Genomic DNA, 25,848 nt, shown 5'->3' on the forward strand with positions numbered 1-25,848 from the left:
ACATAAATTCAGATAAGCGTAACTCCGCAAAGAATTGTCGCATTTGTTTTTTTTTTATTCTCAAGAATAAACTCCGAATTTAACAAGCTGTTAATGGATTTTAAATCTATCCTTATCCTTACCTAACATCTTTTCAAAAATAAGGATGTGTTTTATCTTAAGAAAAATTTAGGTAATTTGACACATAAAGCTTAATTTTTTTTTTAATTTGTAAGAGAAAAGTTCATATTCTACGACAGTTTATCACGAAATTTGCGAAAAAAAATTTACTTCATTCCGTAGAGTGCGTCAAACTATATAAATTTCTTAAGATCAAACACATCCTTATTTTTTAAAAGACACTAGATAGGGGTAAGGATAGATTCAAAATCTATTAAAAGCTTCGTAAAATACAGATTTTATCCTTGAAAATGAAAAAAACTTTTAAATGCAATTATTTTTCGGGAAATTACGCTTATTTGAATTTATGCAAAATTTTGGTATAAATTTACCTATGTGATAATTTTGTCGACGAGTGTATACACATACATACATGTATATATACATATATTGTATACATACATATAGATATGTCATATCTTGTCTTTATGTCTTTACTTGTATTATATACATGTTTCAGACCACCCGTATATCTTTTTATTTTCACAGGATAAGATCCAATCGTAAAAGTATTCAGACAAAAGTTGTGGAGTTTCAAAAGATTTATTTATCTGATCTTATTAGTTTGATCTTAGCGTTGTCAAGGTCATGTTAAGGTCATGAATTTTTTGAATGGAACTCCCCATTTTTCATTGTATATTCTTATAGCTTACCTCGAGAGCTTTTCAAAACACTATAATAAAGTTATTTTTCATGAAGTACTTTTCGAGTTATAGGACTCGAAAGTTACAGTACCGCAGGCATTAGCATTAGCATTAAGTGATCAGACTAGGCATTGGAAATTGAGATTGAGATTAAGATTGAGATTAGTAAGAATATCGGATAGCTAGAATCATACATAACAAAATATTGAATACGCATTTTAATTGCATTCACACGTTTTAATTATACTGTGATTGTACTTCTTATAATCCTTTATAACTTATTATTTTGTATACACACATACATACATTTGGTGAGATTGAGATTGAAGATTGGAAAAATAGACGGAGCCCTATATTTCAATCTGGAATTTCAATCTCGGTCTACTCTATTCTCACCTTGATTGAACGTCAATCTTAATCTCTATCTTATTCTCTAATATATAGTCTAATATATAGTCTACATAGTGACTTTACGCAAGATGTCCGATCGACGGTTATCTCTTGAATATTGTTCAGGATCATGATCTGAATAATATTTGTCAAGATCGAAGTCATTAAAGATTGTATCTCTTATTTTCATTTTTATGTAAAAATGAATTCTTAGTGCAAAAATCAAAATAAGAGATGCAACCTCCAACGACTTTAATCTGAATAACAAATGTTAATATACTGTAATTTTCGAGCTCTATAATTCAAAAAGTATTCAATGAAAAATGACTTCATTATAATGTTTTAAAAAGTTCTTGAAAGCGGCTATTAGTTACTGAAATAAAAAGTTGGGTGTTTTATTAAAGAAAATCGACGTCACCTTGACCTGACCTTGGCGACGCCACCTAAGGTCAAACTAACAAGATCAGTAAATAAATCTTTTTAAACTTCACAATTTTTGTCTGAACACTTTTACAATTTATTCTACGAAGATGAAAAGAGTGTACGGGTAATCTAAAACACCCGATGTATATATGACATTGCTTTCAGCTACTTATGGACTCTATTAACGGACGTCACCCAATTCCAATTTGATAAAAATAATAGAAACTCTGTATTTATGAATTAGTGGTATAAGGACTTTGAGAAATGTGAAATAAATAACGATAGATAATTTTGGAAGTACATGAATTGAGAGAGAAAGAGATTGAGGGAGGAGGAAGGAAGAGGAGAGGAAGAAGGGGAGAGGGGAGGAAAGAGAGATGTGGTATTGGATAATCGATTAAGGCACAGTCTAACCAGGTAGAGGAGCTTCTTCGTAAAAATCGAGCTCATCCTCAACATCGTGTTCGGATCCTTTACTATCGAGAGCACGTAGCTCCGCAGTGGTGAAGAAATGGCTCATCTGAGCGCGCAATGGTATCATCAGAATAAGGAAGAAGGGTAAGGCCAGAGCGGCTCTGGTACTTTTGACAATCCACAATACAGTTAAGCACAAGATTTGTATGAGGGTGAAAATGTGCATCTTATAGGTTTGCACACGGCGTACGTAATTTGCCGTGCCATGATGCTTGACTGGCATGAAAAACAGTTTGACGCGGTCAAATAGCTGCACGCCATTCATTGATGAAATTCCCATATAGAGAAACACACCAAGAAGAACGGACATCGGTACCCGCCGCAACAATGGTGCCATCAACACACTCACGCCTATAAGTATCGCGACCAGAAGGGCGCTTACTCTTTGCTCTTTCACTTCAACAATATGCGGCTTGTCACCAGGCGCATGAGTGCGAGACATCACGGTTAGAGCGGATACGTGAGTGAGGGAGCGCACCGACGCAGCGGAGCACCAAGGTGCACCCATCAGTCCACATCCTATATTCATCAAGCACACTACCACGATGTCCATATGATAGCCATTGCCCTTTCGCAATTTTCGCTCCTTTTTATCGATAATCAATCTACAAAATGAACGATTAATCAGAAAACGCAAATATATTTGATAATTAAGCAAGCGGTTTAATGTAATTAAATTTAAACTTACTCCGATATTTGAGTCTCCATAAAGACCAAGATGTAAACCAGCAAAGCTGGCACCGCGCAAGCTAAAGCCATCCAAAGCGGTATAGGTTTTTCATATCCGATAGGAGATACGAACCAATTTCTATTGGGCATAGTTGGGGAGAGTCCTTCGGGTACCAGCAACTTTTCCGTCTTTACCATAAGTAGATAGTCGATCAAAACAAAAACGACAATGCTAATAGGCACGCCGAAATCTCCGAAGGCTCTTCGAGCACTACGGCCTAAGTAATGGCTGTTGCGAAAGATTCTCAAGTAGTAGGCACCCAGGAAAGTGCCCAGACAAAGGATAGTACACATTAAAGCTGTATTGGGTTGATTAATTGGTAGCCTAATTCTATCATGATTCGGTAGAAGTTCGCGAACGTTTTCCAAGCGTAGAGTTTCTTCAGTTCCATTCCATGGCCATCGAGTAACCTTCATTTCAGCAACGTAGAGCGGATAAGTTATATTGTTGGTGTCCGGCCCAAAGCTGTATTCGTGAAGAAGAGGATTGCGCACGAAGTAGTTGTAAAGCTTCATAAATGTTTCAACGATATAAATGATAGAAATCAATCCAGTAAAGATCTCCTCGGTGAAGCGCGTGAAGAGTCGCACGAGAACGGAACCTTCGATACATGCGATTGCCAGGGCGATGATACCCATCCAGGCGCCAACATATACCCGTACGGTGAGAAACTCAAGCTCGTTCGCCAAGCAGAAATTGTATAAGCTCTCGTCAAAGAGCAACAGCGGACCAGTAGTGCCGATAATCAAAAGCGGTTGAGTGCCGAACAATGCCATTATCACGCCCGTCCACGAACCGGAAATAAGAGTCTCGGAAATGCCTATTACGTTTTGTGTCTTATCGCTCATCAGGCCGCCGAATGTGATGGCGCCGCACAACGCGGCGAAATACATGAAGATAGCTGCCGCGACACAAGATGAGCTCAAACCATCCTTAAAATCGGATAAATAGAAAGGGTAACGACGCTTAATGTCATTGATGAGGCCACCGAATGGTCGTTTGGTACGTCGCAATGGATCATAATCGTCTTCTGATGATTTCTTTTCCTCTTCGCCGGCGAGAAGAGCTGTTATACATATATTACATTATAGGCGATAATAATTAACTAAAAATGAAAGAACGAGATCGATAAGTAAGAATTGAAAAACAAATATTCAATTATCAAGATATTTTTTTTATCGAATTTTAAATTCTTGTTTGTCGTTGGAGAAATTACCTTTTTTTGCGGCTGCCTCATCTTGTTCCGGTTTGCTTTTCTCTTCGAGCGCCTTCGCCTTTCGTTTCCTGATAGCCTCACTCTTCGCTTTAAGCTCATCGAACGGTAGCAAAGCTTGTCTTTCCCAATTGCCAGGTGGCAATACAATTGAATCATCTAGAAACTCATTAATAGCTGAAAGCAACTCTCGTCTCTCGTTGGCTTTATAAGCGACTTTGTGGAATGTCGTGTTTGCCATCAGAGTAGAGATGGACCGGCCAATTTCGTGATAGTCCAGGTCCGCATTTCTCGGTCCTAATAAGGTAAACATAAATCTGACCGGTATTGTGACCTCCGTAATGGACGGCATAAGTACACCTTCGGCTAATCGTACAAAGGCTATCGTTGGCTGATCCAAAAAGTCGACAGCACCGACAAGTACGACTGTTGCCTCAGCACCAGCTGGGATTCTTTTGAGGATGTAATCATTGTGACCTTTCTTTAAGTCTTCGTTACTGCTCATGTACGTTAACTCTTCCTTGATATCGACCATTGTATGATTGCTGTCGAGCGCCAAGTTCGATGATACGATCTTCGGCTTCGCATCGTGTAGATTCTGTTGGATGTTTCGAAATTTTTATAGAATAATCTAAGAACTTTTTATTTCCGCCAAAGAAGGATTACATAAGTCTTCAAAAAGAAAATTCAATCAGTTATTTCTCAATATCTTGAAATCAGAACAACTTATATCATTGAGTAATGATGAACTAATCTGTTTGTCTATCTAATTTCATGATATTGTTTAATTTAGAAAGAAGAATGTTTAATAATAATGTGAATTTATAAAAAAAAGCAATGATTGATTTTTTTAAGTTTATTTATAATTAGAGAATGATAATATACTATATAATACTAGAGAGGAGTGTAATTACTCCCAACAATTTTTAGCTTAAATACTACACGTTTATGAAAGATATTAATTGAAGTGAATATCTCATGATAAAAAAGTACGCTTGTGATAGAAATAATTATAATTAGGAAGTAAGAAAAAATCGCTATACTCATGGACATTTGCAAGATTGTATTAAAAAAATATGCTATAAATAAAGATTGATCAAGGCTGTCACAGAAAGTGAATTTTGAAATTCCTTGATTATTTCAGATTTTCTAAATGAAAATAGAGTTTTCCATAACTAATATAAAATAAGTAAGTTTTAACACACACGCACGCGCACGCATATAAAATATGTTCAGATAATAATTTTAAGATTTAAAAAGCTCTATTTATTGATTTTATCAATTTGACTTTGGATGGCATTGCCAAGATCAGATCAAGGTCACATCGATTTCTTCAAATCGGAATCCCTTTTTATTGCAAGTTCTTGTAGCTTATCTCGAGAGCTTTCAAAACATATGACAAAATATTTTTTCATTAAATATTTTTTGAAGACTTGAAAATTACAGTACTGAAATTAACATTATTTAAGGTATTCGATTGATGATTAAAACTTTTTTAAATATTGTTCAGGAACATGATTTTGACATCATATATTAAGATCAAGACTTTCGGAAATTGTTCCTTTTATTTTCATTTTTACACTAAAAATGAAAAAAAAAGAGGTTTAGCTTCTCAAAGTCAAACTGATAAGATTAGTAAAAAGATCTTTTTAAACCCTAAAACTATTACCTGAACATATATTTAATTAGCCTATAGAAATAAAAGGGGTGTAGAAATAAAACGGGTGTCTGGAACACTCTGTATAATATTTAAAATATTATAAGTTATTTGGAATAAAAGAGCAGTTAAGAAAATTGTGAGCAAAGTCCAAAAAAATTCTAGACTTATATTTTTCCCTTTTCCCTTTTTCTGATTTTCAACGGCCAATTTTAATTTTTCTAAATTACGAACAATAAAGGGGGCATATGAGTCAAGAGCGATAAATAATGCACAATAAACAATTTCTTATTTAATAATCGAATTATTAAATTTAATAATTGAATTATATTCGGTTATATATGTTACATTTTACATGTTTCAGCTTGTTTTCAGAGAGCCTTTTTCAGAGAGAATCCAACAACGATAGTAAATATTTTACATTATTAATTTTCCGTTGATATACAATGCGTTACTTGCGTCTTTCGGTTGTTTCTTAATTCTTGAACAATTAGAAAGTTACCTTGGAACGCTATATAGTCTTTCTCGAAAGTTAATCGACCGGATGAAAATTGAAATGCTACTTTTATGAAATAAATATAAATGGGGGGAATAACTGTAACAGTTACAATTGTGATGAAAGTTAATCATAAGCATTAGAGATGTTATTATACAATACCTCATGTAAGTATTGTGCATTAGTGTAACTTTAGAACATATATTATGAAAGAAATTGAAATTGCCTATGCTATCCATATAAAACGCGAAGACATGTGCGCGAGAAAAAAAAAAGAGGGTCCTAAATGTTCGCAATGTGCATGCATCAGTATTGTTGTCTGTGTGAATTATACAGTTGTTTTAGCGTTTCTTATATAGTATTGTTGTTTTATCAATGTTAAGGCGATGACATACAAAAAAACTTAAGGCAGTAAGACATAAGCAGTAAGGAAATCAACATGTGGATTGACTACTGTTTATATTATAGTCTTAAGCACTCTACTATGATTGGATTGATCAATTCGCTTATGTTTTAATGCTTAAGTTTTTTGTTTGTATTGGCTGTTAGTTCAGAAGCTTAGTTTTAGATTATATATTTTAGACAAAATGGTAATAAAACTTAGGTCCGATTGTTCCACTTTTTGGTAAATTTTACCTGTTGGGTAAGTAGCAAAATTACCCAATCACATGTGCGAATTACCAGATTTACCTCGCAGATAAAATTTACCAAAAGATAGAACAATCAGTCCTTAATCTATTACATTTAATATCCCTGATAAAAAAATTTCGCTAAAATTATTCCTCATTTTGAAACATTTCAATGAAATTGCTGAAAATTTACTAAAATTTCACTGAAAGTTTTCAGCTAATATATATTGCTGAAAAATCACTGAAATTTCTCTGAAATGTTGAAATTTTTCCACCAGGATAAATACAATAGTGTTAAAATGAACTTTAATATAAGAATGAAATGTGAGGTTAAAGTAAAATTGATCTGAATATCCTTATCAATTCCATAAAACTGCAGCCATTTTCACAAAGTTATTTATTTTTGGAAAAACTTTTCAAAAAAAATGAAATAAATATGAAATATATATCAATAATATATGTGAACATAATCTACATGTTATCACGTAATTGATGCATTCATAAAATATTTCATACATTAACTTAATGAAGTATAATAAGAAACCGAATTTATTATTATTACGATTACCACACACTATACAATATTTGTAAAGCAAATTTATTTTTTATTACGCTAAATTCATTTTTTACTTTGGCACAAATATATGGCTACAAACATACGAACGAAATGGAACATGGGCAAACGAGTTGAGTAGCACATGCGCATTTACAGTGTGTCAACTGCGATTCTATAGCTTTCTCTCTTGCACAATTGTTGACTTCAGCGCTCAATTCTGTTTTCAGTAATACATGTTCTAAGGATAAAATGTAATAAATTAATGATAGATCTTATTCAAATGCTCAAAATAAAGATGTATAGATTCACTGTTCAAAAGTCTTAATTACAAAAATTAAAATAAAGATGTATAATTTACGACTCTTCATTCTACAGCTATCCATTACTGACGAGTCAAGATTTTTCATCTAAAATAAAAAACGTTTTCCCATTTGAATTCATGAGGAATTCCCATTCCTCCTGCATTCTATAATCGGGTATGACCAAATGGACGTATTCCGTTTTATATGCTTTCTGAGATTCTGGTTTTAAATTGTCTTTCAATTTGACCGACATATGTCGCCTCACACAATTATTACATGCAATTTTATATACTATTTTATATACTATATTATTTTTTGCGTCTCGCGGGAAAGAATTTTTACATGATTTTATAAATGTTGTTAATTTTTTTAGCTTTTCTCGGTTTTCCCGATTTTTCTGTGACAACCCTGATGTTTATGAGATTGATGTTTATGAGATTGAAATAGTTCATTCGTATATTAATGCGAAAGACACATCATATCTTCTGATTTGTTCTATAATAATAAAAGAAAATTAGGCGAAAAAGAATATAAAATTATAGAGAATAAAATCTAATGGATGAGTGCGACATACGATCACAAGCATTTTATAGTCACAACCACCGACAAATAGTACTACACGAATATTTCTAGATTCCATTTAACCCAGGTGAGACTAGTCGTGCTAAGAAAGCATCATGAAGACACAATGCAATGAAAAAACTGCAAGCTATGGGAATGCGTTGCGATTGTTCTATTTATATTACAAAGTAAAAATTGTGGCATTTATTTATTATGGAAATAATTGAAGAACATGAAGCAAAAATTTATTCCATTTAAATAAGCCTTTTACTAGGTTCAATGTTAAGACTAAAAAATTATATAAAGGCTAAAGTTACATTAAAATTAAACAATTAATATGTACCTTAAGCTGAGCATTGTTAATTCACACTATTCCCCGGTAAAAAATTTTTCATATACATATAATAGTCAACTTCATATAAAATATAAAATTGTATAAAAATATATATAATTATGTATAATTTTTTATGTAATTATACATAAAAAAAATTATACACGATTATATATAAATCTATCTCATATATAATTACACATTTTTAAATGTATTCATAGTATAAATACATATAATAATCGTATACATTTTTATACATGTTTATATAATCTATTGGTTTATATAATCTTGGCGATTTATACAGAGGGTCTTCCTTAAGTACATTTCCTTCCTTAAGTACATATTCATAATTCTTTGCTTTATTTAATATAAAAAAGTTCATATAAATATATCCTATTTGATCTAGTTTTTAAATAGAGGTGAATATTCGCAATGTTTGACGACATGGTAAATTGTTAAGGATTTCTTTTTGCATAAATATACCTAATTGCTTCATGTGAATTATTTGCACGACCGTAGACAAAGTGATAATGTCACAAAAAGACTTTTGATGTTGCTGCGGATTAATTAACTTATATACGTTTTCCGAATTGTTTCAATCCATCAAATCGATTTCATCATGCCTAAATTTACAAATTTTGAAATAGCAGGTATGCTTTATGTGTATGGTTGTGCAAATAATAATTTACGTGAAGCAAGGTATATTTATACAGATATTCTCAACGCAATTTACCATGTCGTTAAAAATTTGTGAATATTCACCGCTATCTTCGAAAAAAATAAAGGATATTCTTTCGTGAAGGGAATTCTTTTGTCTATTGCTCTTGGAAGGCCTGTGACAATTAGGACAATCAGAATTAAAGGAAGCTACACATTAAAAAAATTTTTTTTCAAACACCTTGCATTTCGGAAACTAAGTCATTTAAGACACATGTTTATATGAACTTTTTTACTTAAAATAAATTGCAGAAATTACTTTTTTGAATATGGCAATGTACTTAAAGAACATCCTGTATATGAATTTATGCATTTTGGACGATTTGGGAAATATGCAAGGATTATTGTTTGTTTGTTTGTTCTGCGTGCGTGCATATGCATGTGTTGGAATTATTTTTTTTTTTTCCATTGACAAAGTGTCACAATTACCCAGAACCGATTCAATTCTCCTTGAAATATATTGTTAAATACAAAAATCTAAGAGATATTATCTTTTCGTATCGACTCAATCCCAAATTTAAGGCGTGAAACAATCTCTCAAAATTAATGGGAAGGATTCAAAATATTAGATTTTTGAAGAATCTAAATACACAGATATAAAATATATTAAAAAATCATAAAAGTTTTGTCTAAAATCAGGAAACGATGGTGTTTCGGCGGCGCTAAAGCCTATTCTACATTGTGCCCTTTGTTTCCTGTTTTTTTGCTTTTTACCTCTTGCTTTTTTCTCCTTTGCAATTGTTTTATCGATAATTGTATTTTTTGCTACGTGTTTGTTATTTCTTCCGAAGTTTATTAATTTTTATCTCGAGCGACATAAAACGAAAAATCGGAAAAAGCAAAAAAAAAGATGTAAAAAAATAAAAAGCAAGAAACAGCAAATAAAAAGCACATATAGAATAGGCTTTAGACACTATCGTGTTTCTTTATACGAGAAAACAAGTTACAGAAAATCGAGATCAACGGATTTCAATAACGGCTAAATCAATCAAGTTCTATATGTTCAATTGATAGCTTCCTCGAATTGTGTAATAAAAGTGCTTTAATTTTTTCTATGTGTCCTACGAGCGGAGATATTGCGACGCAAAGTCCCAATATGAAATTTTTTAAATACGTTGTCGCTATTACGATTATGTTCTTTGACCAGCCAGATGTACTGTTGAATGTTTTGGCGCGAGAGTGCGCTAGTCGTTTAGCCAGAATATATTGTTGAATACTTTTTGGCGCGAAAGTGCATTAGCGTATTGATGCAAGAAGCGCCAGCGGTACATGAAATTATACGCTGGTATATGTTAATAACTCAGCTAGGAAATGATAATGAAAAAGCAATTTATTCATCGATCTCTATTTGTTTATAATTAATATTTAATAAATGGAGATCGAATGTAAATGAAATTATACACTGGTATTTGTTAACTAAGCTAGGAAATGATAATGACAAAACAATATATTCGACCTCGATCTCCATTTGTTTATAACTTAATATTTAACAAAAGGAGATCGAACAAAAACGAAATTATACACTATATTTGTTAACTAAGTCAGAAGATGATAATGATAAAATGATTCGACTTCGAGATTTTCATTTATTTATAACTTAATATTTAATAAAAGGAGATTGGATGGAAATGAAATTACACGCTGGTATCTGTTAACTAAGCTAGGAAATGATAATGAAAAGTGATTTATTCGTCATCGATCTCTGTTTATAAATTAATACGTAAGAAAAAGAGATCGAAAACGAAATTATACACTATATTTGTTAACTAAACCAGAATATGATAATGACGAAACGATTTATTCGACCTCGATCTTTATTTGTTTATAACTTAATATTTAACCCTCAACTACATGTCTCATTTAGTCTTAATTTACACGTTTGGGTCATCCACGGCATTTATGACTGGCTCTATAATTATCACAAACTTCAATGGAAAAAAATTTTTTTTTAATGAAATGCCATAATGTTAGAACCGAAATATTAAAACATAAAAAGATTTTGATAATAATTGAAAAAATTAATTAAAAATTGATAATAATTGAAAAATTAATCAAAAAATATTAAAGATTTGAGAGAAAAGTGCAATAATCAGTTTTTTTTCCAAAAAATCATCTTTATAATGATAAAAATATAATGATAAAAAAGATACAAATAAAAATAAGTAATGTTTTGAAAAGAGAAAAAAAACTTTAAGAAAAAAAAAACGTTATATTGATTATGTTTATACTGTACGCTTATTCCGCGATCTATACGATAGATGTTTTTAACTTACAAGATTGCCTGTACCTATTGTATAGGCCGCAGCCTAAATGCATAGTATAAATATAGTCATTGATTCATTCCAAAAAGTATATTATTTGCACAACTGAAGTGGAGACACTTTTATACGCTCGGAAAAATGATATCGGAGATATGTCGAGTATTTTCTTTAAAAAAAAAAAATGTAATGAACATATTTTATAAATATATAATGATTTCGACATATAACATTATTTATTCACGATTTTATAACTCCGAGAAAATAGAGCGATTGTTTCATCAAGACGCCTGTCTCGCAAAAATGCTTTTCTTGACAATAAATATATATTTTAATTATAAGAAGACAACATAACATATTATATACATATTTGAATATAGCACTAATAAAGAAACACTTATTAGAGAGGTACTTATAAAGAAACTACTAAAAACAAATTTCACTTTCGGCAAAAATCTTGAATTTACATTTGACGGATCCAAGTCAGCCAAGCTAAACTTTTATTGCATCACAATTAGCATCAAGACAATGATGAAACAATTGCATCACGGTGATCGAGAAAGATTTTTTATTCCCTCACTTTAATTTTGCAATATTAATTGTACAAAAATAACAGCAGACTAAAATTTTCACCTGGGTTCAAATGATTCACTCATATAATTGAGGGCTAATAAAAGGAGATCAGATGATCAGTCGGGAGGATGATATTTTTGAAAGAAATGTTTTTTGAAAGAAATCTTTACAACAAAAGTTGTAAAGGTGTAAAAAGATCTATTTACAGATCTTATCAGTTTGACCTTGGGTGGTGTCACCAGATCAAGATCAAATCGATTTTTTTTAAATTGGACATTCTATTTTTTATACCAGAATCTAATAGCTGGGGGTTAAGCTTTTCAAAATATATAATAAAGTTATTTTTCGTTAAGTACTTTTTGAGTTATAAGGCTTGAAAGTTAATCGGCATTAACATTACGCAAAGTGTCCGACCGACGGCTAAAATCTTTTGAATGTTGTTCAGGATTATGTCCTGGATAACATTTGTTAAGATCAAGGTCATTGGAGATTATTCCTCTTATTTTTATTTTTGCACTAAAAATTCATTTTTACATAAAAGTAAAATAAAAAAAATAATCCAATGATTTGATCTTAGCAAATGTTATTAAGAGCATGACCTTGAACAACATTCAAGAGCTTTTAACTGTCGTTTAGACATTTTGAGTAATATTAATGCCGGAAATATTGCCGGAATAACTTTCAGGCTTTATAATTCGAAAAGTATTTTATAAAAAAGTATTTTATTATAGCATTTTGAAGAACTCTCGAGATGTATTATAAGAATATGAAAAATGAGGAGTCCCATTAAAAGAATTCAAACTAATCTATCTTGACACTGCCAAGGTCAAATCAATAAGAATGAAATCACACAATAATATCGGAATAGGACTGCGAAATAGAGAATGCATCATTGAAACAACCAATCAGCGCTATTCCGCACTTTTTATTTACGCAAGTTTTGTGTGCTATATTTACATGATACGTCAAAGATGCATCCAGGATGAATTTGAACACTATTAACTTTATGTTAATAATTTGCTTATTAAAATGAAATATAATTTATCAAATAAAAACAATTTACTATTATAGTATTTAATATTTTATAATTAATATTTACAACCTCATAACAATTTTTTGAATTGCTATAACGCATTTACTATCATTTTTCCGCATCATGTGAACAAGGCTGAAATCACACGGAATGCATCATTGTTTTTTGATTTTGATTTCTATATTTACGCAGATTTTATCATCTCAAATTATGCGATTCTACTATATCAATCATCAATATCAATCAAATTATTTTAACCTTTCAAATAGATGTTTTATTATAAGAACACTGTTTAGATGACTTTACGATTTAGGATACAATGACGCACTCTCTATTTCCGCAATATCAAATGCGAAATAACGCTAATTGCTTCAATAACGCATTCTCTATTCCACAGTCCTATTCCGCACCGTGTGATTTCACTTTAATTCCACCTCAAATTCTCCTCAAAGTGACAAAATTTTTGTTTAAACATATTTTTCATTTGACACTTTCAGAGATAATAACTTGTAACACTTTACGTGGACCACTCTACATATATACAAGTCTTATTTTAACTTCAACACCGAAATATTTCGAAAATTATAAGATACGGAATAATATTTCAGACGAAAATAGTTTAAAAAGGTTTATTTACTGATCATATCAGTTTGATGTTGGATAGCATTGCTAAGATCAGGACGAAATTATTTTAAATTTTTTAAACAGATCCCCTCGTAGATTTTATTATATATTATTATAGCCCTTCCTGAGATCTTTCCAAAACACTATAATTTAATTCACTTTGAGTCGTTTTGAAGTTATCGAGATTTATTGTGTTTATTCGATATAAGCAATCCCGTCGTCTTTAACAATCGCGATTAAAATTTCGATTACCTTCATTACATACGTATGTATTGTCAGCGACAAATATCACGTGTACACGGTATTCCGTTGCTATGGCGAAAGAACTTGTTGAGTTGCTTAAGTAGATGAACTCTTTGCACGTTTCTATTACGATTTCTCTTTCGATCTAAATCAGCTCATATAATCATACTTTATTAGGTATAAATCCATCGCATATCTTAGAAATAAGAAAAAAAATGATGAACTTTATTCGTGTCATATAAAATAAAAATTTTTAGAATTCTATGTATTACATGTATAGTTATACATACAAAAAAATATCCCCAAAAACAAAGTTCTTCACAACGTTAATTAGCTACGTCAGTTATGTTAATTCTACTGAGAAAGAAGCTGCAGTGAAAAAGTTTTTTAGTTTTTTATTAACGAATTCAGATTCTGATTTCTTGTACTTAAGGAAGGACGAATTGTACATCAAATAGTAGATATTCTGCTTGGCGAATGCAACAGGAATTACAGATGTTTCCCGTTGTTATGCTAGCTATAGCCTAATCGTCGCCATCCGAGTGCTCAGTAAGTGATAAATATTGAAAAAACAGCTCGCAGAAATATATTACATAGCCAGAGACAAACAGGTTTCTAAACAATAATAATCCTAAACTCCTCGCAATTTTGGTTAGGTTAGGTTAGGTTCAATCCACACGTCAGTGTGGACTTGATAAATAGAATATGAATTAGGAATTTCTCGATCTACGATTCATTGAATGTTATAATCCATACAATATCATCCTTATTACATCAACTTGATACAAGAATTGAGCAAAAATGATTGCAGACTGAGAGATTTCAATTTTGTAGATGGGCACTCGATGCATTGAAATCCAAAGAGAGAATCCAAATTTCTTTTGAAATGTCTGTTTCAGTGACGAAGCTACATTCCATAGCAATGACAATCTCAATAGATACAATAGTCATTACTGCTCACCAGTAAATCCTTAATGATATAAACAGGTAATCAACCAGTATCGTAGATAACCAGTAGAATTTTTACGTTTGAATTGGCATATGTAATGATCAAATTATTGAGCCGTATTTTCTTGAACGTACAATTAATGATGCAATTTACTTAGATTTTCTCTAAAATCTATTTATCAGGATATCTTCAGGACATTCCACTGGATGTCCGCCAAAGATTTTGGTTTCAACAGGATAGTGCTCCAATACATTACTCTCGAGATGTTTGAATTTTCTTAGATGAGCAATATCTAAATCATTGGATATGTCAGGGAGGATAATTCTTGTGGCTTCCCTGAAGATTACCGATTCTCTTGAATCCTCTTGATTACTATTTATGGGGATATATGAAAGATGCTGTGTATCAGGAAGCACGAATCACGAGACTAGATATGACGGAAAGAATCAGAAGAGTCTTATCAAATGATAATGCTGTAAATACTTAGAGGAGTCCTATGAAACTTTAGACGTAGACTACTGTTGTGCTTGTGAAATAATAACTTGGGAAATAACATACTTTGAATATTTAATTCCGAGAATGATACCTAATGATAATTAAGACCAAGTAATTCCTTAATTCTCCGATCTTGCTTTCATTGGTCGGATCCCTCGAGCTTGCTTTCACTAGGTCAACTACCGATCTTCCCTTGGCTATCATATAAATCTCGATAACTTCAAAACGGCTGATCCAAAGTGAATTAAATTATAGTATTTTGGAAAGATTTCAGGAAGAGTTATAACAATATGCAATAAAATCTAAAGAATTCTATTTAAAAAATTCAAAATGACTTTGTCCTGACCTTCGCAACGCCAATGTCAAACGGATATGATCTTTAAAAACCTAAGTAAATAAATTTTTTTAGACCCTACAACTTGTCTACAACTTTTGTCTGAAACATTTTTCCCTATCTTTTATAATTTTTGAGATATCTCAGTGTCAAAGTTACATTGGAACATTCTTCTGTATATATACATGTATGTAATTCCGAATAATGGCCAAACTTCAGAAGCGTGTAGGCAACCAATAAACTAAGAAAAAAAGTTTTTTAGAAATATGCTCGTTTTTACTTCATTTTGGAGAAAATCGTAAAAAAATGTATTTTTCGGAATATTATTATTTTTAAAGTGAAACGTTATTTTTGTATAATTTTTGTTTTTTTGTAAGGGGCTCCTTACTCAAAGGAACAGAGAACAGAGAACAAAAATTTCAACTAATCAGAAATTATGCACTGTGGAATACAGTTTCTAAAAATTGAATTTTTTTATTCTCTATTCTTGTTCCTATTCCTTGATTGTGCGCAGCTCGTAAGAGAGTGCGAAGACTTATGCTTCAGAAGCAATGCGAGAGTATGTGCGCCGATTTTCAGGCAGAAGGGTGCCAGCCAGATTGGCGAGTCATTACGTGTACCAGATCAGAGTTTGGTTGCAACACGTGATTGTATAAGATGCAATGTAAGAGGCCAATATTTTAAACGATATTTACATTAAGCAAGTGACAATGTGAATAAATAAACGTGAATAAGTAATAAATAAGTACAAAAACTATGTTTTATCTTCTTTTGTGATTTTCTCCAAAATGAAGCAAAAACGAGTATATCTCTAAAGGATTTTTTTTCTTAATTTATCGATCCCTTACACACTCTTGAAGTTTGTCTATTTAAATTCGGAACATCCTGTATATATAAATTTTTTTACCGGGTCTAATCAATGTTCTGTATTACTATATATTTATCTTTCTATTAGAACTAACGATAACAAATGTTAACTTTGTCACATTATAAAACATACAAAATATTGATATCAGATTAAAAATATTCTTAGTATTAATATAAATTGTTTACGTTTTAAAACTGATATACATATAATTAACCCTTAAGAGAGAAATTTTGCAAAATCGTCAAATATACCCATTGTCCTGTAAAGTCGGACTTTAAAAAATATAAAAATTCAAATAAGAAGTGCGAGCGAATAGAGTGAAGAACTAAAGTAACAGAAATGAAAAAAACTGCGTTTGATTCGGGAAACGAGAGATTTACATGTTGTGTTACATGGTTCTCAGCAGGTTCCCGCGCAGCATCTTCTTCCTCCAGCCAGATGGACTGTGGAAATAATATTAGTACTGTTAAATCTATTCCCTGCTACCATACTCGTTACGACTACTCACTACTGATCGCGTTCGATACATCTGCCCTTGCAGGTAATCTTCGACATTTCCATAAACTGCAGCATTCATATAAAATTGATTTATTTTTAAGTCTCAATGCGCGAACACGATAAAATATATCAGCATTCATTACAGTCATCACGATTACTTTCCGTTTCGGTCACATGATTCCAAACGTGCAAGCTGCGTTGCAAACCCAGGGTTGCATCAGTTTGTGGAACTAAAATTGAGATGGAATTTGTCAAATCTAATTTATATAGCAAAATCTTGAAACCTATAAATACGGTTGTTACCTGTTGAGCAATTGATTATCATGATTCTTTACCTTTCAGTGCTTATTTACTTTTCAACACAATTTTCCGACTCGAAGCGAATTTCGCGAGTTTTAATCAAAGGTCGGTCGTTTTTGTGTGCATGATGCATGTTATGTAAAAAATATTATTGTTACGGAATTACGAATTACCTGAAGGCTGGTGTAACTAGAATAGCTCCTCTTGCCACCGAAACGGAAACGTTCATGTTCGTGCACATGCCTGTGTCTGAGTAGAAGTGCTCTCATCACGACCGGTCTGTCTTGGGCTAGGATAAGCTCTTCGATGACCATTTGCTCGACTATTCTATAAGCCAGCCCAGGCAGATCCTTTTCTTCAAGATCAAGAAGAATTACACCAGTTTCTAGACATCGGCGAAGATTCAGTAGTGAATGAAAACTAAGAGAAGCCACGTGAGGTCTACCCCATCTGTCAGCACCCTCCTCAACGTCTTCCTCATATTTGATCCATCTGGCGGTCTCTCGCCATTCACGCTCTTCGCCCAAGCCATGTAGCTCGTCCAGTTGGACGAATACCTCATGCGGCGAATGATCATACATCTTCTTGAAGGTGTCATGGAAAATGCCGCCCTCCTTTCGTCGGCCGATCTGCACCGTCGAGTAAGCGGCTTTGTGCCGGCGCATACCACGTGGATCATCACTACGGTGCGACTCCAAATCATCAATGTCGAGTTCTTGCAAAGTGCTTGCTTCTTCTGGCTGGACACTGACACGTCGAGCCAGCAGATTCGAACTATCTGGAAGACCGGCTCCCGATCGTTTTCGCCATTGCGGATCCTCTTGTAGAGAGTATTTACGAGATTTGTGGTGGTGACGTCTGGAAGAGTAGTCAATAATAGATTGATTAGTTAAGTCTTTTATATAAGATTTCATTCATGAGTAGAGAATCAGAATATATAAGTAACGTTATAGGCTCTGATGAATAAATCTAATACAATAAAAATGAAGGAAAAATACCAGTAAGCACCAACATCAAGTGGTAGCGTGTAAATTATTTCTCTAATAAAATATGTGGATAATTTTTTAAATAAGCAATTATATATATATATTTTTTAATTGATTCATCTTATTATTCTGTTCATAAAAATATTAAGATACGATTATCAAAAAATTAATACTTTACAAGATATTTAATACAACTTATAAAAAATATACTTATATACTTATAAAAAAATTAATACTTATTAATACTTAAAAAAAATTTATGCACTATATAATGGCTCCCTTAAGTTAAAGTCTGCAACTTTTGTATATAATAGTTTTTTATTTAGAGTTTATCAACTTAGAGTTTACTAAATTTTTTGAGATGTGCAACAAATTATATGCCTCATCCTGTGTATAAATTCATACAAGAAATATGTATGTAAGCATTATTTAAGATCCGCTTAAGACCGAATATAGGATTTCTCTCATTTAATTAGATTAAGTTCTATTTATCTGTATCTTTGTTTTTTTTTGTAGTTCTGCTAGCTTAATATCAAATCAAGCTTAAAATAAAAAAAAATAGCCCCACTTTTTTTTTCAAAATGAGTACAAAATGAGTACTAAAAAATTAAATAAGTTTGATTCTGTTCATTTGATGCCGTTGACTTATTAGAGATGCTATCGAACATGAATGTAATAAAAAATTGAATTTGTCCATTTTGTAGAGACAATCATTAAACGTATTTATTATCGTGTTAACATTAAACGTACATACTTCAAATTCTAATTGACCCTAATTTTATTATTGTAATATCTATTTCAATCTCGTATTACATTTAAAGCTATAATAAGATTTTTATTAGGTGTACAACTTTGCTTCTGCCGTTTTCCTATAGATAGCTTTAGCGGTAAATGATGGTCGAAATAAATAGATCATAGACGTCATACAATAAACTTAGGCATCTGTCAACATAACCCCATAGAAACATTAATCGATTTGTGTCTGCATCATAAAGTTATTCTCGATTGAAAATGTCAGTTTACGAGCCAAATTCTCGTCATTTGCGGGAGGTTTTAATTTTTTGCTTCAATATGAAGAAATCTGCGGCTGAGGCATTCATCGAATGCTCTCAAATACTTATGGTGAGGCCGCTATTAGTGAAAGAACGTGTCGTGAGTGGTTTCAACGCTTCAAGAACGGTGATTTTGACGTCCAAGGTCATGCTCTGTATTTGGTGGGACCAGCTCGGCGTAGTGTATTATGAACTGTTAAAACCGACTGAAACAATCACAGGCGATCGGTATCGAACGCAATTAATGCATTTGAGCCGAGCATTGAAAGACAAACGGCCGCAATACAACGAGAGACATAAAGTGATTTTGCAGCATGACAATGCTCGACCCCATGTTGTGAAAGTAGTCAAAACATACTTGGAAACGTTGAAATGGGAAGTCCTACCTCACCCGCCGTATTCTTCAGACGTTGCTCCTTCTGACTATCACTTGTTTCGATCAATGGCACACGGCCTGGCTGACCAGCACTTCCGGTCTTATGAAGAAGTAAAAAATTGGATCAATTCGTGGATAGCCTCAAAAGATGACCAGTTTTTTCGACGCGGGATTCGTACGCTACCCGAAAGAGAGAAAGTAGTGGCCAGCGATGGACAATACTTTGAATCATAAATGTATAACCAGTTTTTTACAATAAAACCTCGAATTTCGGAAAAAACGGCGGAAGCAAACTTGTACATCTAATATTTAGGAAATGTAAGAACAATTAAGGAATCTAATCTAAATAAAGTCAAACTTAATTAAATCGCTGATATACATGTATATTTTTTTCATACCCGTCCCATAAATCTTGAATCAACTTGGTACCGTTCTGTACTGGAATTGTCACGCTGCAAATTTAGTTCATCGCTTAGGATGATATGGTATAGGATGAAATAAAGGTTGGTCGTTTCGTGCTCATAATTGCGCGACTCATAGCGTAAATATGAGTCCGCAGAAATTGTAACACACGAAATGCAATCACCAGATTTAAACTTTCATCTTAAAATATATTGAGGATGATCCAGCATTTCTATGCACATAATATATACAGACACGATATTTAAATTATAATTATTTTGATCTGTATTCTCATCAAGATATTGTTTTATTAAGAAAAAGGTACATTCTTGTTTAACACTAAATGTGTTAATTAAATTGTGTGATTTTTTCCTCTCTTCCCTTCATTTTCTGAATTCTTTACAAGCCATTATGTCTCAACTTACTTATGTTCGTGCTTCTGGTGCCGTCGACGATTTCGGTCTTCCTCGTGGCCATTCGGAGTGGTACCTGTTGGCACTTCCATTGTTTGCGTACTCGATGCATCTTCTTCCTTGATTTTTTCAAATTGTACTCTCGGACTGCCGATGATTGGACTGAAACTGGAAGCCGCCCTCTCTGAGATTGGCGCCTCGTTTTCGTTATTGCTTACATTTTTGGCCTTCGCCGTTTCTTCATCAACTTCGGTTTCGGTTTCTGCTGTGATGATCGATCGAAATTCACGGTTTATCTCGTCGACTTTCTCGTTCTCCGCTTGGATATTGCCATGGTCCTCTTCAATAGATATTTCCGCCGTTGACCCTTCACTAAGAATAATCGAAGAAACATAAAGTTTTTTCAGTAAAAACGTTCTCACGTGCATAGAATTAAATTTCATTCGTTTGAAAGTTCTCTTATAGAGTTATGAGAAGCTAAATTTTAGTTTCAAAGTTTGTCAATATTAACTTAAACATGCTTCTTAAGAATAATCGAAGAAACATAAAGTTTTTTCAGTAAAAACGTTCTCACGTGCATAGAATTAAATTTCATTCGTTTGAAAGTTCTCTTATAGAGTTATGAGAAGCTAAATTTTAGTTTCAAAGTTTGTCAATATTAACTTAAACATGCTTCTTATTAATGTACATGAAATTGTTTGTTTGCATTTGATTATATAGAAGAGATATAGAATAAAAGCAAAGAATATGGAATAGTGGCTTATTTTCTGAACAAAACGTTGCAATCTAGCGGTAATCGCTAAAAGTTGTTGCAATTGCTATCAAACATGGCATAACAAGCAAAGGGCTCATCAGATAAAATGTTTCATCATGTACATTTACGATAAACATTTATTTACTTTTGTTGCATCAGGAGATTCAGCTTTTTTAAAAAGTGTTCTCACAAACTGAAAATAAGTTTGTTAATGCTTATATTACATATATGCTTTTTTAATAATATTGTACAATTTGAACAATATTATGTAGATAAATTGCAATTTATAACTTGTTTATTCTACGGAAAGATTTTGTCATATAACGACATAACATGCAGATAATGTGGAATATTAAACATAAAGAAATATGAAATAGATTTTCATATCATTGAAATAGTTATCCATATCAGCAACTTATTCGTGATCAGATAGTTACGTTATAGATTGTATTCCACACATTACCAATTTATTTGCGATTATATAGGTTATATTCCATATTATCAACTTATTTGCCAGTTTATGTCCAATGATGCTATTTTATGTTATTGTATAATAAAAATGTGAACTATTTTTAAGTATTTTTCTTGATTTACATAAATAAACAAATTTGAACTTCATTTATAGTATTATTTATTACTATTACCTAAATTTTACCGCTATTTCATATTGCATCCCGTTTTTTACACTCCTTATTTTCACATTTTTTAGTTAATAGTGACGTTGAACTTAAATTTTGACGACTTTCATTTATTGGATATTGTAGCTAACATATTTCTCAAGAGTTTTGTGTAAATTTAAAGTCTTCTTATTATATTGAAGCAATATTAATTTAAGAAATATTCCATATTCCCTATTTTTACCCTAGTTGTTTGATTGATATTCTTATAAGATTCTTATAAGATTATTCTTATAAGATTTTAAGTCGACAAGACAAAAAGCTTTTGTTGAAGATAGATTTTGCCAAACTACTACTTTTCGAGAACTTACGAAGAAAGGTGTCGTCGCATAGATCTGGAATGCAGACTCTTCAAGGGCATGTGCGGATGCGGATAACTTTTTTTACGATATTCTAAAAAATGTCATTTTTATTATTTCCAATTTCCCAAAAAACGACATCAAAACCAAATTAAAAAATATTGAAGAGCGATAGTACGAGCAACTTACGATTGAAATCACGATCGCCACCATATCGTAGAGATGGTCCACGATCGCGATCTCGATCAGATCCAGTCGATTCCGAAGGTGATCCAAGACGGGCTACATCGAACTTTTCCCCGGCGTCCATCGCAAAGACCTTCTCCATCTCCTCATCGAGTTCCGGTCCTGTTTCCGCAGCATTCCCGTCAATCTAATATGGCAAATAAAGTTGTAAATTAATATTTGTCAAGGAAGAAATTTGCGAATTTGTTTTAAGAAAAAGATAAATATGTAAATATGTACATAGTTTTCCATTTAAGGTTATTAGGATTACAAATGACCCATCATGTGTACAAAGTGTTTAGTTACATTTTTTGTAACTAAACACTCAAAAATAAAAAAATTTTTATACCTTTCTTTATTTTTAACTAATTCTCATTTGTATTGTGGAAATATTTTGCGAATTATTAAAAAAAAATTTTGAATAATATATTATACCCAGAATAATATATTATACCTTAAAAAACACGATGATTTTTGCCACTTTTATGTTAAATGTTGTTTGTAATAATGTTATAACATTTTTCCTACTAAATTATGAGCTTTTTAATAATATAATAGCAATAATAAAATGCATTGCTTAAATTTAAAATGTAAATACAATATATCTTCAATTTATAGCCATTCATGCATATTAAAAAAATATCATTTTCAGATTATTAAATAATTAAATTTTTTTGGTTGACGATACTTGAATTTTTTCTTTTGTAATTTGGAATGTCAACTGATATTAAAATATATTTTTCCTTTAAACATTTTTCTTTCAGAGTTTTACATTTTTTGTACGAAAAAGTGTATTTTTCTCATTTTGTTAATTATACTTATTTATAACAATTTATGCAATTTGTTATAAATATACAACTTTACAAATAGTTTCTAAAGATGTCAAAATATTTGCAAAAATCGCTTAATAATTTTTATATACTTAAAAGTGAAAATTAATTCAGAATACGAAAAATCCAAAGTGTGTTGTAAAGGTGCCAAATCTAAGATATGTACTAAGAGTGAAGAAGTATCCCTATATATTCTCTTCTGCTTACGTAATGACTTTCGAAGCGAGATCCACCTTACTTCTTCCCCTGCCGAGGGACGCACGATTTTCTAACGCGAAGCGAGTTCTGGGCAGGGAGAACATAAGGTGGACTTGGCTTCGCGTGGAAAGTCGTGCATCTCTCGGCAGGTGGAATTTACTTTGTCTAGGAAATTATTATGTCCCAAAAATAAAGAGTGTAAGATAATATTTAATGCTGTACATACTAGAAATAAGACAATATTAAAAAAATTTTTTTATTAATAATTTTTTAACGAACATAACTGACAGCTAAAGCCTGTTGGAGGTTATTCAGGGTCATAACCTTGACAACATATGTCAAGATTAAGATCATCGGCGCCGATCCTCGCTATTAAATATTTACTATATCAATTTTCCTGTAAGTTTAAAAAAATTCTTTTTGATGTAATTTGATTATATTTAAGATCTTAATCCCATGAGACCAATGTATCAATCGGTTATGGAATTGTTGGAGATTGACCACTGGAATCTACATAGCGTAATATGCGATAAAATATAATTTATGTTTATTCCACGCTGAAGATGGCTAAAAATTAAAATTAGAAACGTATACTGTATGAATCGTGACATGTAAAATGTAATTGTTAGACGTGTCTGTTAATTAAGCGCAACACGCGTCGATTCCTAATTGTCCATTTGAACTTTTTATTTAAGTATTTTGTGTAGTAAATATAAAAAAAGCAAATAGTATTTATTATTTACATTATTTAAAATAAGATTCTACCTATTTGACATTTCGATACTTCATGGTTGAACAAAATACTTCCATTTTCTATTTTCTATTTACTTCTATTTAATTTAATTTAATTTAGTTTATTGCAAAGCTATATGAAAAAGACTACATGTTAATAGAGTAATAGACATAAATTATGATACAATAGACTATTTAGATAAACATAAACATAAATAACTAGATAATAGTAGCTTACAAATGGTTAGGCATCAGAATTGCTGTTACAAAGTCTATCAGTAACAAAACCAGAATAAGACAACAATGCAATAAGAGGTAAACTAATAGCTGAAATCATACATACATATACCCACACACATAAAACTCACTCACATACACACGCACATACATCAATTACATCAGTCTCGTTTAAATACTATGAGTGACGCAATGAGACGCGAGGCAGCAGAACGAAAGGAAGATAGAGAGGAAGAGATTTTTATATCAGAAAGGGAATTAAAATATTTGACAAAGGAGAAAGCGGTACGGAACTTAGTGAACTAATATATGTGGGGAAGGATAAGTAATCTTGGTATCTAGTGACAAGAGAGCTAAAAGGGGAATGGTGCTCAGAGTTCAACTGAAGGAGATATAGTCGCAGACTATAGAGGAATATTGGAGCGAAGGAGAGAAAATACAAGACAGCACAGGTGGAGAATAAAACGTTGCCAAATCTTAAGTCAGCCAAATCTCTGGTAATACGGAGATATATACGGTCGTATTTACGAACACAATAGGAGAAGGGGAGACAAGAATTTTGAATACGCTGTACACATTTAGCAAATGTTGATTAAGAGCAGAAACGTAGATGACATCAGCATAATCAAATAGAGAAACAACAAGTAATTTCTTAACAATACAAAAAAGCAAATAGTAAAAGTAAAATAAAAAGCACAGATAGATTTTATAGATATACAGAGTATTCCAGACTTCATGTAATATCTTTTACTTCAATTTAACCAAATAAATTTCTTGTAGTTTCTTAATCGCTAGAAATCAATTCAATTATATTACAGAAATAACTGATAGAATATTGACAAAGAGAGAGTTATATTTATGGAAATCGCTTCAATTTTCTTCGCGAGATTTCCGCTATGAAGTCTTCGAGAGAATAGTAAAGAGTCTTTTTAGGACATTCTAGATACGCAAAAGCTAGATAAGTACATTAATCACCCTAGGCTACTCTACCCATGCAATTCAGGAAGAATCGATACAGACATTGATTTTCATAGAAAACAGCCCACCTTCATAAGCCAACTATTTTATTAGAGTTATTCTGAGAAGAAAATGTGTATTATCGAGCTTTTTAGAAGACTAAGATAATTACAACTGCTGACAGAATAACGTTTAAATTATTATGCAGTATATACTTTGATTCACCCTTTATACCTTTGTCCATACAATAGCA

General features: G+C 31.9%; 2 protein-coding genes across 2 annotated transcripts in view; one reads left to right on the top strand and one right to left on the bottom strand.

Annotated features, from left to right (window-relative positions):
- LOC108686620 (U6 snRNA-associated Sm-like protein LSm5) overlaps positions 1–1,847 on the top strand; it is an 8,062-nt gene extending 6,215 nt beyond the window's left edge. The window contains exon 4 of the mRNA XM_018192027.1: positions 1,782–1,847. The gene's annotated coding sequence lies outside the window, so the exon portion shown is untranslated. The remainder of the gene's footprint in view (positions 1–1,781) is intronic.
- A 103-nt stretch (positions 1,848–1,950) lies between these two features.
- The window catches only part of LOC108686618 (band 3 anion transport protein), a 34,242-nt gene continuing 10,344 nt past the window's right edge, over positions 1,951–25,848 (bottom strand). Inside the window, exons 2-8 of the mRNA XM_018192024.1 lie at positions 22,606–22,789; positions 22,429–22,510; positions 20,699–21,058; positions 17,631–18,315; positions 4,037–4,631; positions 2,779–3,886; positions 1,951–2,695 (exon numbers count right to left, since the gene is read on the bottom strand). Coding sequence (XP_018047513.1) covers positions 2,026–2,695; positions 2,779–3,886; positions 4,037–4,631; positions 17,631–18,315; positions 20,699–21,058; positions 22,429–22,510; positions 22,606–22,789 — 3,684 coding nt within the window. The 3' untranslated portion in view covers positions 1,951–2,025. The remainder of the gene's footprint in view (positions 2,696–2,778; positions 3,887–4,036; positions 4,632–17,630; positions 18,316–20,698; positions 21,059–22,428; positions 22,511–22,605; positions 22,790–25,848) is intronic.

This window comes from Atta colombica, unplaced genomic scaffold (assembly GCF_001594045.1).
Source record: "Atta colombica isolate Treedump-2 unplaced genomic scaffold, Acol1.0 scaffold187, whole genome shotgun sequence".
NCBI classification, from domain to species: domain Eukaryota; kingdom Metazoa; phylum Arthropoda; class Insecta; order Hymenoptera; family Formicidae; genus Atta; species Atta colombica.